Genomic DNA, 12512 nt, shown 5'->3' on the forward strand with positions numbered 1-12512 from the left:
TTTGAAACTGACACATTTTCCTTGAGTCCATCACTTTGAGTTTTCCCCCTACTTCTGTTTTAACCAAACTCTACTAATGGGGCCAAATTGCATGAACTCAAATGCATTATTTTGCAGTGCACACACAGATAGCAGCAAAAAGCAGACAACATTGCATATTATGTAACAACACGAGTGCCATGTAAATATACAGAACTGCTGCAAGGAACTGGATTTGCTCTGCAAATGGGAACAGTCAGCTGGAATTTCCAAACCTCCAGAACCAGACAAAGTCAGTAGTTATCAAATCACAACTGCTGTGGCTTTCTTATCCATTTTTGTATGACAAAACTAGGAAAGAGATTAAACCGAAGGACTTCCATCTTCTTTCTTACATCAGCGTGTGATTACTGGTGGGATACGATTCATTTTCTTGCAGCTTATGCTAGGTTGTGAGCTCACTTGATGTTATAAATGAGTTGTCTGTATAATTGTTACCAATTACATGCAAATTGCTGCTAAATGGCACAGGCAGTCCATTTGTGCCAAATGTTGGTTTACACTTTGCTGTCTTTCCAAGACAGTGGGGAGATAAAAAAGCAATTGGATTGATGAGTGGGATGTCAAAATTTCCCTCTAGTTTCCATTATGCAGTTAAACATTGCCTCACCATTCTCTGACATATTCTGGAATATATCCAGAAATCACACTTCATTTTTCCCAAGATGATCAAATACCTCCCCAGATCTGAGCAAGAAGTACAAGCTCCTTTTTATTTCCACATCAGATGCTCCAAAAGGGAGCTCGATAAGCTTTGCAGCACTATAGGTGCAGTACTCTGATTTCAGTGGGACACGCCTAAACCAGTGTCTTCAGATTCTTCCGGCTCTTTCTGATTCATGGACCTGAAGAATGGTTGTTCCAAAAATGGCAACTCATTCAGTAACAAGCAAACGCCCTGATCATACAGCAGAACTACATCTCAACTCGTATTTTTATCCTCTTTCCCCTCTCAACACTCTGTGCCATTCATGCATGGAGGAAGCATTAGAAAGGCAAATGAGTATCTAAAAAATACCTTTTTTATTTTTGTTTTCCTTCGAACTTGGGAGTGGCTTTAGTTTACACTCTTCACAATGGGTAGCAAATTTCAGAAACAACACTGAAATTCCTGAATGAACTTTAGCTTCAAAGGCATTCACTTCAATGGAGCCAGAATTTCTCTGTCAGCAAAGCATGCCAGAATGTATTTAGCTTCAAGTGTGTACTTAAATCTTGTAGACTTCAAGGGAACTTAAATATGTGCTTAATTTTGAGCATATGCTTAAGTGCTTTTGGTGAATAGTACTGAACCGCAGCCTTCAGCTCTCTGCGAAGGACAGAATGCTTTCCAAAGCAACATTTACTTCTCAGGGCACAGTGTGTGCCTTTCAAATCCTCCTTTGATGTTTCTTGGTCTACTTTGTTTTTAAAAGCTCACCAGAAATCAAAAAGGATTAGTAGGTCATGATCTCGCAAGCTACCTGGCATGGATCAGCCCAGGAACAGACAGAAATGGAGTTGAGCTGGCAAAGAAAAAATGTTTGCCTGAAGCAGTTTGCATGATCCATTTTTCTGAGGGAGAAACTAGTTAAAATCCATCTTATCTGCTATTTATAATCGTTTTTTTAAGAAGGAAAGCAGAAAGAAGAAAGTGGAGTATAGGATATTCAGCAGATCGTAACTAGCAAAGTTGACCATTAGTAAGCAGCAGACACCTTCACCTATGCCAGTGCTGCCTCACACAACGTAATCTGTTCAGTCAAATCATCTTGAAACGAAAAACAGTCCTGAAAGATGAATAATTAACACAACTTGTATTTTAAGCAGGGACTTAAATCCTATCTTTATAGAAATGTTGGCTGTCAACGTGAGAGTAGAGCATAGATATAGAGAAAAGTCTTGAAAGTGAAATTAAAAAAAGATCTGGATTCCTAAGCTATTTCCCCTAGAATTCAGTGCTCTAAATGTGGTCTCTGAGCAAACACCAGCTCTTGACCTCAAATCTATATTCTTCTCAGAGGTTTGTCCACCAGAATAAGGAACTCAGTGTAGCGGTTAAATACAAAACAAACCTGAAATTGGTACCTTCTTAGGTTTGGTTCTGACCAACCTTTGAAACAAGATTGCTTTCAGTCAATTGGTTATTTCAGCACTTGACATCACCCCCACATAAAACAAGGCAAAAGGCCAATTAGCTAACTGGAAATTTTCCAGTTCAAAAGCTCCATCAGTGCCAAAATGAACGAAGATGAAGTGGAGTAGAAAAAAGTTTAAATTGGCTGAACAGTCAGCTCTCTATGGGGAGCTGAAAATAGAAATCAGTTCGTGGAACTCAGGAGCTTCACTATCTTCTATTTGGGGAAGATCAAACCTCTGCATTTGCAAGTTAAACAGGGATCCCCAAGGCTTCTGGAGAGTACATTATAAAAAGAGGTTTTATACAGGACCTGTGTATTTTGCAAATAAAACTGCAGCACATTAAATTCTAATCACATTCTATTCATAGTAACTGAAATCAGAGAATAAATTTGTTTCCTACAGATAATTATCTGGACTGGTGTTTTAATCTCAGATGGATGCCATTACCCCTACACAAACATAGATAAGTTTTGGCTGCTTCTTTTCAGCAGCATTCAGCTATTTTGACATTTTAAGTGGCTATGAGTTGTTTTTAAATAAAGACAGCCTAAAGAAATCAGATGGATATGTTAAGCAGCAGTACTTGCACTAAGAGAAAGAATGCAAGTACAGCATTGTAGAATAACATCTTTGCTTGGGAAATAATGCTAAAATTCCAGATGTCAGCACTGTAAACACCACTTCTATGAAAGTCATTGCTGCTTTAAGTACTTCTACAGCATGACCATCGTACAAATTCTTCATCTAATGTCAGAAATAAACACAAGTACTCTATGAAATTAAATTCCCCTCACAGAAAATTTCACATTACTATATAATGTTAAATTATGTTAAGGAACATCAGTTTAGTCTTCTGTCAACGACAAAAGATAAATAGAACAGCACAGTTCCAGTCAGATATACCAAGATGGACTTCCAAAGAGTTAAAGATACCAAATTATGGAGATTTTGTTCAGTTTCCAGTCAGCTACAGCTGCTGTGCCAGCTCAGAGCAGTGATCTGCCCACAGCAAAGTACACAGTGACTCAGTCAATGCCACTTGTTCCTCTTGTTCAGCAATCCTAAGTCTTGGGTCTCAGATCAACACATGCAATAGGGGCACCTTCTGACCAGTACTCTGTACTACAACTTGTATGAAAAGGTCACAATCATCTTAAAACAATGGTTACAAAGCTCTTTTGTGAAAAAGCGACCACTTTCATAACATAAGGTAGACATTAAAAGAAAAAAAACATGATTTCATATACTGCATAGCACTAACAATTTCCAAATTGCTCAAGAGAACATATGTCATTTTGACCTTGTATTTGTTCTTTAAAGCTTTGTCATGGTTTTGCAACCTGCACCCATGACAAGCTTAAAAGAGTTTAATTACAAAGAACTCATGTTTTCATGTGTGAACTGTCAAAAGAACCGTACACTGGGAGGAGCTCACGGACTCATCTCAGGTTCTGGCAATCACAACAGTTGGTCGCAAGGGAAAACAGCATCATGCTTCTCTTTATGAAATAAGAGTTGTCCCCATGAATTTTAGAATCAGAGAAGGAAGTTGCATACAGACAACACATCAAATGCACATCCTGGAAGTGCTGATAATCGAGCACACAATAGATGTCACTGACCATAGCATCCAGTTCAACTCAAACACAGCTTTTAGCTACAGAGCTGTTGCTGCACTGATTCCTTACAACAGCACTGACTGAGCAGGCGGATCACTTCATCAGTGTGCATCTGTGTAAGATCAGGGACTGAACAAGTTTCTTCCCTTCGTCTGGCCTCAGCTCCAGGAGACAACATGCTTGCCCCCCACCCCCCTATGTCAGTGGACATTAAGCACATGTCACCTCGCCTGGGGAGAGTGCTATGTTGCTTATAACTTTATTGCTGTTTGTTGAACTGCTCTCAACCAATTCTCACCTTGCAAGAAATGTTTAAGCTCATCAATATGCTACACACTTAAGCCAGGTGTGTGGGCAATCTGAGGGCCAGCAGCGCAGTATTACTTGCAAGAGACTGGATACAGGGTGCTGGTTGCCTGCTTCCCTGCCACACGCCTTTTCCATTCAGTCTGTTCCTCCCTATCAGCCTACAGATAGCCCTTGCCTTCTCTGCCAAACACACGACTCCCTCTCTCCACATTGCCTAATCCTCTGGAATTATCTCTGACCTTTCTGCTCAGCCCGGTGGAACACAGGCCATACAGATGGCAAAGGCATCCCTGAATCTCCACCAACAGCTGCTGCAACACTTCAAAGGCAGCTACCACTGCCCAGGATTTACACTGCAGCTGGAATCCAACGGCTCGGGTGGGGTCCCCGGAGCTGAGCAAAAAAGAGCTAAGCTCATTTGTAAGGATTAAAATGTGGACAGGTAATGGATCTAAATGGGATGGCTAAGGTAAGGAAAGGCAGGGAGAGTGGAAGTCAGTATACAACACAGAAATTTTGAAGAGGTTAAGAGGGGCAGCAAAAGGAGGGGCTGGGGGCAGAGAAGACACAAGAGTCATGGTTAGCCTAAATAATATACACGGATGTTAGGGAGGAAGAATGAGAAAGTCTCGTAAATGTAAACAAACACATACAGAGGAGGTAGGACTGCAATATAAAAAATGGTGAAGAGATCAATAGGAAGAAAACACAGAAGGGTGTGCAAGTCAAAGACATGTAGAAAAATACACTGAGAATAAAAGCTCACAAACTGACAGAAAAATCCACTGGTAAAATAGCTTGGACTAGGATGTCTCTGAGCTACCACAATGCAGGCTACTCCAAATGTACATAAAAGCAGAAGTTTCTGATTGTTCAGGTAATAATGAGCTTTTTCTAACCAGTTATGAGAAAGCTTCTCTTCTGAAAAGTTAAATTAGGAAAAATCTTTATGAGAAGCACACTTTTTTTAAATCAAAATTGCTAAGGGCTCATCATGTTCATTTTCTGCATCTCCAAGTTCGAATGCCTCAGTTTGCACTGCAAAACACCTTCAGTAGACCTACATTTGTTCACTATTTCTTGTTACAGGCCAGCCATGTTACTCTTAATGTAATTTGTTACCCAGTTAAATGCTACCACTTACACAACAGGCAACTTTCATCAGAAGGCATGAGTTTAGAGAGGTGAATCTTCCCACCATTTAAACCTGCGTGCCAAAAGCATCCCGACAGCAAACAAATTCCTTCACATTTGCTTCTTTTGCTCTTGCAGACAGAAATTCCTCAGCATCAAGACCAACAAAGTGAAAAGAATGGAGGATTTTTGCCAACTAAGTACCAAGTATTTTTGATAGGTCTTCAATACAAACTGATAGGCAACTTATCTCTGCCATTTTTCACAAAACTTGATATAAACTCACCATAAAGAGTGGGAAAATTCTTTTGAAATGCCAAAAATACTCACATTTTACAACCATACAACATGATCGCTGGGAAGCAGGACTATGAAGTTGATTTGTAAGTCCTGGAGAAACGTTGAGATCTTGATGTTCCAGCGAGGTCTCAGAGAGATGGTGAGTTTACATGCTTGATATTTGAGCGTATGGGCAGAAGTACAGACACAGGAACATCGAGAAAAATAAAATACTCAAGGTTCAAAAAAAAAGGAAAAAAAAAAAAAAAAAAACACAACAAAAAACCTTACCGGATGCTTTGGAGAGTATGAGCTCGTAAATTCATCAGCTACTTCAGAATGACTCTTTGAGGCAGATGATCTCAACCAGTGTTAAGCGAAAGACAGTTCACCTTTCAGTTCACCTTTTACCTCACAGTTAAACGCTAGGCAGTGGGATACGAGCTCCAGGTGACAGGAAGAACACAAACGGTAACCCTAGAATATATACTTCACTGGAAATTCATCTACTGTTGAATCTTTCTCAGCAACTCAGCCTGTTTCAGAAAAGATCCCACACTTCAATGCTAAAATATCACAACACTAAGTCATTAAGTTATAAAGCTACACATTAAATTGCATACAGAACAGTTTAAAAATGAACTTAACTTTCCAATTAACTTTGAATATACCAAAATAATATCAAATAGCACATTCTATGAGCAGAGAAGACTCGGGGAGGGATGAAACTACAGCGGCCTTTCAGTACCTGAAGGAGCCTACAGGAAAGCTTGGATTTTTTTTATAAAGGCATATAGCAACAGGATGAAGGGAAGTGACTCTACACTAGAAGAGGGTAGATTTAAACTAGGTATTAGAAAGAAATTACTTACAGTGAGGTGGTGAGACACTGGGACAGGTTGTGGATGCTCCCTCCCTGAAGGTATTCAACACCAGGCTGGATGGGGCTCTGAGCAACCTGGTCTAGAGCGAGGTGTCCCTGCCTATAGCAGGGGGGCTGGAACTAGACGATCATAAGCGTCCCTTCCAACACAAACCATTCTATGATTCTTGCCACTTGGAATTTCTTGAACATATTTGTTTTAACATTTAAACTCTTCCCTCAGCAGCTCTATAGGAACACTTAATTGAAAGACCTTGACACTTTTCCCACTTGAAATATACAAGCTTCCTTTGCTCAACCTCATTAATTTCCTACATCTCCAAATGTTTTGTCATACTCTATAAGAAAAAGCATTCTAGAGTTAAAAAAGGAAAAGCTTTCTAGCTTGGAATTAGGCTGGCTTAAATTTTTCCTCACCTTACTGTAGATGTGGCAGGAAAGAACTGTATGTCTGAAAGAGACTGCTAGAAAAGGAACAGAGGAGAAATATGATGATCACACAGGACTCTGCTTTTTATTTGTTGTTTTGTGGGGTTTTTTTAGCTCTTAAACAGAAATAAGAAAGACTCAATCCAAAAATAAGTCACTCAGTTAATAAAAAATGACCGATCCTAATTGATCTATCAACAGTTTCTAATGCACGCTGAATATATCATTCAACATTTACAGCCCAAACAGCCAAGTGAGGTTCATCCATATTCATGTAGACTTATGAGCATATCTACTACCGCAAGAATAGTGATGTGGGAATAAAAAATACACAAAACATTAGCTTTTTTCAGAGCATCCATGAAGACAACTTGAGACTTCAGAAAAGTAATTACTTTTATATTACAGCTTTATTTCAAGCACAGATTCTTCCTGGGTACAATTTATACATTTTGCACTATGTATATACAGTTATGGAATACTTTCCAAGTTATCCCTAAGTAAAATATATTAGTTGTCTAAAAGTATTCCATCAATAGTTTCCCCAAGTTATATTTTGCTGAATGCTAGTTTAGATCACAGGAGAAAGAAAAAAAAAATAGAGAAAAAAGAAATGCTTTGGCAAAACTTCCATAATCATACTTCTTCATCATTTTCATTCCAGTATCAGCCAAACAGATAGGAGAAAACAAACACGGTTCTACTGCTTTACTGAAATATAATTTCAAAGAATGTAGATTTTTATTTTTCAAAGTGTGTGGTCTTGACATTTCATTTTCAGCCAAAGAAAAAACCAAACTGCCTGCTGCTTCTTAATGTAAAATGGTGCAACACGCTTTTGAAACTTGTAATTACATTGTAGTGATGGTGACTGTTAAAAGCTCCTGGCAATCCCAGAGCCTGTGTCAAAATAGGAGGACAGCCAAAAGTATCAAAACAGAGAAGAATAATACAGTCATTGAACTGCGCACATTGAGCTTCTAGGAGGATTAACGCTTCTCGTCACAGGCTCCTGACTGTAGTTGACAATATCTGCTTTCACCACCCTCTGTCAGAAAAGAAAAAACACAGCAATAATCAGAATCAAAATACAATAACTGATGGCTGGTAAACTACTCAACAGATATTTTACTATGAAACACAGAGTGGAAAATAAAGAAATTTTGCAAAACAGACACAGTTCCATCTTCTTCAGTGTCTTACAGTAAGTCTGATCAGGTGTTATTTTCTCAGTGTAAATAAGCCAACTCACTAAGCAGAAGGAAGTGCCTTGCTAAGTTTTCTTGACTGTTTTACAGGGCTAATAAATAGCAGCAATGCAAAAAAAAAAAAAAAAAAAAAAAAAAACTATTAAAAAAAATCAGTGAATGCAGTGAATGCATTTTTTTCTCCTGAAGAATTGTTCTGCATGTAAATTGTAAAACACAGTTTTACAAAGATTATGGTATACAATTGCAGGTAATTCATCTCTGCCTCTTTAAGCAATTCAGAGGAAAATTCAGGCAGAATTCAAAGCAAATTTCAATTACAAACAGCCATAAGTAGGCATACAAACCAAAGACCGAATTAACATAAAAAGAACTTCTCTGTACTATAAATATTCATTTTCTCTTTAAAAATATAACAGATAATACTCATTCTATTAACAAAGCATTTAATGGAACTGTTGGTCTCTCCTACATGGGGAGGGAAATAAGAGATTCCAGCTTTCTGCCCACTTTCATCAGTGTAACATTCAGAACCTTCCAGCATTGAAAGCCCCTCTTAATACTATAACATGAAGTATTACCAAGTTTCTATGAACTAAGGGGTTATTAGAAATGCCTCATAATTGCACACAAAACTTCAAATTAATGTACTACATATTATTTCTGCTTACTGATCATCACTTCTAAGAGAATCTACTGCAGATGTTATTTCATGTAAAAGCAATGCAGGTTGAAAAACGAACAACAAAAAAAACAAATTCTATATCAATACCTGAACTACTGCATCGAGCAGACTTTGCTCTGGCAGCTGGCAGTATTGTGATGTTGGTTATCTTCTTCAGGATAGTTCACTATTTCTGCCCTGACAACATGCTGTTCAATCATGTATCAACATAGGAATAGAGATGAAGGAGAAGAATGAAAAAGAAAAGGGAAAGGAAGAAAAAAAAAAAAAATGGAAAGATTGATCAGTAGTTGAAAAGGAAGAATGAATGACATAAAATGACAGTGCAGAAGCTAAAACAAAGTGCATTTCCTTTCAGGCCCCATGCAGAACAGGAACCTATCTAGCAGAAAGCATCATGATCAGCATCTGTCTCATTCTCAGGCTTCTTCAAGGACTCTCTCAAAGCATCACAGTGAAATATTCATGCATGCAAACAACAAAAAATTACTAGAGGAGGAGAACGGATAGAAATAGGATAAAAAATGGGAGAGAATTCAGTGGAAGATGGGAATAGCCTCTTCCTTTAAGCCTACAGTAAATAAATTCTACAGTAGTCATCTTTCCTATCAGCAATTGTAACAAATGCATTAGCAGTATGTGCATATCGTTTCCATTACATCGTTCTTACACTGCAGCTAAATGTTAACCAAAAACTAGTGAAAAATTAAAACCTCACACCAAAGCTGCCAGCTTTGATTTTACTTCATAGAAAAGAAAGATAAAAAGAAACTCCTTTTGTTTTTCCTAAGGTCAAAACAAATCTAGTAAAAGCTTTCTATTAACAGAATGCTTATGCAAAGGGGAAAGAAATTCATATAACTTAAGCAAAAAAAAATTACAGAGAAGATCTGCTATGAAAAATAAGATAATCTTTTCTTAAAAGCTCCAACTTCTACACAATATATTTTTAAAGTTAAAATGAATGTCTAAATGAATGTATGTCACTATTTTGAAGGAAACAATATGTAAACTGGATGATGTGCATGTAAAAGCAGTACATGTTAAAGATTACCTCTGTAAATAAAACCTTTATGTCAAACAAATACTAGTAATTGAATTGCCTGGTAAAGGATCTGAATTTATTAGCTGCTGATGTATTCCTCTTGAGTTTAATTGATCACATTTGTATTATCTTATCTAGTAGACAACGTTTGTGATTTACTAGACTCCTGTCCTGATGTTATCAAGGGAAAGGTTGCTAAATCCATGTGAAGCGGTAGTAGGGGTTTAGCATTAAACAGTGTTATCTGACCTCACAAGACCTAGTTTCATCATACCAATCTTCTGACTAAAGCTAAGGAAAAAAATCTTGCAATCAGTAGGCAATTAATTGTTCCTCAAAACACTGGTCTAAATCCCATCATGTAAACAAGGCTAGGTTAGTGATCTGTGTTTAGGCACACTGTAGCAAAAGCTGACTAACATAAATGACAAGGATTTTCTAAAGGAATTTCACATGTTCAAGGAAAAATACATTGCGGTATTTATTTTATTAACTTTATGGTAATTAAAAACTTTGAGCTTCTTTGTATCTGTATCTATGCGAGACATATCTACAATTGCCAAGATTCAAACCACTGTCAGGAATGAGAAATAAACTTACTTGATGCAGGTGCTCTGAATTCCCAATCTGACTTACCTGACAAACATTTCATTACACAAAGCTGGCACATACCCACCCTCATTTCTTGAGCTGGCATACAGCAAAAGAGAAAACTACAAATCACTTACAAAAACGCTACCTCCTGCCAATGCCAAGGAACAAAGCTGCACCCCATGCGGTTTTTATACTATGGTTGAAAGTAAAAAATACAGAAAGAAAAACATTTGATTAGTAGAGGAGCTATTTCCTCAAATTTCATCAGACCCTTGTGAATTAAAGGAGCGGAATTCGAGGACTGAAAATAAGTCAGAATCTGCAATTTTCTGACTTTGGAATGGTTCCATTTTAAAAACACGTTCCATTCACACACAAACAGTGATCTATTCCTTTGTTTCATCACAGTTTTGACCAAAGAAAGGTTTGATTAACAGTCTTCTCAGCATGTTAACAGACAAGATTTAGTAGCTCTAGCTGAGATAGTTTAAAAACTTACCACCCCCAAATGCCTGCTCTATTCCTATGCTGGAGATCACTGCTGCCAAAGGAGAGATGGTGGAATGTAACGTGTACTTGCACCTCATCCTCTTCAGTACAAAGTCTAGCAACTTCACTTAAAAACAACTTTCATCAGCAGTTTAAGCTAAGCTGTTGAACTTCACCCTGATGTGGCCAAGGCACACAGTCACCTTCCATTTTCTGATTGTGCTGCGGGAGTGATAAATTCCAACAAAAGGGCAGTAACAAATATCTTGGGTTGCATTAACATCCTAATCTGCTGCAGCTGTTTTCTAACACAATGCATGGCAAATAATTTAATTTCTAAGGCTTGTTCTTGCACTTAATTAACAGTTTAGCAGTCAATTTGAAGGGGGACTGAGACCACATCTACTTTTCACAAGGATTTCTGTAGTTCTGCCAACCACCAAAGCACAGAAGCCACAAGCAGAGCCCCACAAATTCATACAAGCTGAAGTAGTGTGCTTAGGATTCTTATTGCTAACCACAGGTGACTTCTACGATCCTCCTAGTGACTGTGACAACTGGAATTGTTTTCAAAGAAAAGAAACATGATCTTCAGTCATAAAATCACAAGTGCTAGAAATAATTTATGAAGAGTATTCTCAGCATTAGGCAACCAGTAACCATGAAGAAATATACAATAAATCATAACTGATAAATCATTTCACTGCTGGTGCCTGACGTGAAGTCAGTATTCCATGTTATTCTTTGTTAACACCTAAACTGAATGAAGACACTTGATGTTCTCTGACAAACGTGATCATAGAATATCTCGAGCTGGATGGGACCATAAGAATCATAAAGTCCATCTCCTGGCTCCACAAAAAAAAAAAAAAAAAAAAAAAAAAAAAAAAAAAAAAAAAATCAGACTATATGTCTGAGAGCAATTGTCCAAGTTCTTCTTGAACTCTGGCAGTTCAGAGATATGACCACTACCCTGGGGAGCCTGTTCCATGCCCGTCACTTCCTGGTGAAGAACCTTTTCCTAACATCCAAGTTGACCCCCAAGTGTAATGGCAGCTTCATGACATTATGCTCAAATATACACAAGTAGAAACCATCTCATTTTTCAAAACAAAGAAACCTCACCTTACACAGAATACTGAAAATTCAAAGACAAGATCCTGGAAGAAAACAATGCCCATTTGTAAAACTAAAATGCATTTTACTCTTTGCTCAAAGAAGAAATCAAATAGAATGCTTTCAAATTAACTGAGTTAAGTCACACTTATTCTTGTGTTCTGTTTTGTTCCCTTTATAGCTTTATTTCTCTATTTTTATAGTCCAGTTGGTAGAGTATTAAACACCTAGAAATGTTAAGGAGCACGTTGACATAGCCATTCTATAACTTAAGGAAGTCTAATGCTGCTTGGAGAGAAATTCAAAAAACAAACATCTCCCCTCCCTCCCCTCTTCCATATACACACATGGGAATCTCTATCACACAAACTATTTGTAGCAAACCAGGAATCATCTAAAACCACCTCCATTCAGCCAAAAGATCCACTCCATGCTTTTGAGAAGCAGCATCTACATATTACTTCAGTAGTTTTTCCACTGCAGACTAAGAAATTTCTCTCAAGAAATGTCCTTCTGTTCGTCTCTCTGAGGCTGTGAAGGTTAAAATTTTCTTTCTCTAATT

General features: G+C 37.7%; 1 protein-coding gene across 2 annotated transcripts in view; it reads right to left on the reverse strand.

Moving 5' to 3' along the window:
- Positions 1-7204: 7204 nt before the first annotated feature.
- Positions 7205-12512, reverse strand: part of RAB28 (RAB28, member RAS oncogene family) — a 58336-nt gene continuing 53028 nt past the window's right edge. The window contains exons 7-8 of one of the 2 annotated variants that reach the window (XM_072336146.1): positions 8794-8894; positions 7205-7861 (exon numbers count right to left, since the gene is read on the reverse strand). In XM_072336146.1, the coding sequence (XP_072192247.1) occupies positions 8799-8894 (96 nt within the window). In that variant the 3' untranslated portion in view covers positions 7205-7861; positions 8794-8798. The remainder of the gene's footprint in view (positions 7862-8793; positions 8895-12512) is intronic. The other variant, XM_072336147.1, reaches the window with a different exon arrangement.

The sequence above is a fragment of the Excalfactoria chinensis genome, chromosome 4, assembly GCF_039878825.1.
Source record: "Excalfactoria chinensis isolate bCotChi1 chromosome 4, bCotChi1.hap2, whole genome shotgun sequence".
NCBI classification, from domain to species: Eukaryota; Metazoa; Chordata; class Aves; order Galliformes; family Phasianidae; genus Excalfactoria; species Excalfactoria chinensis.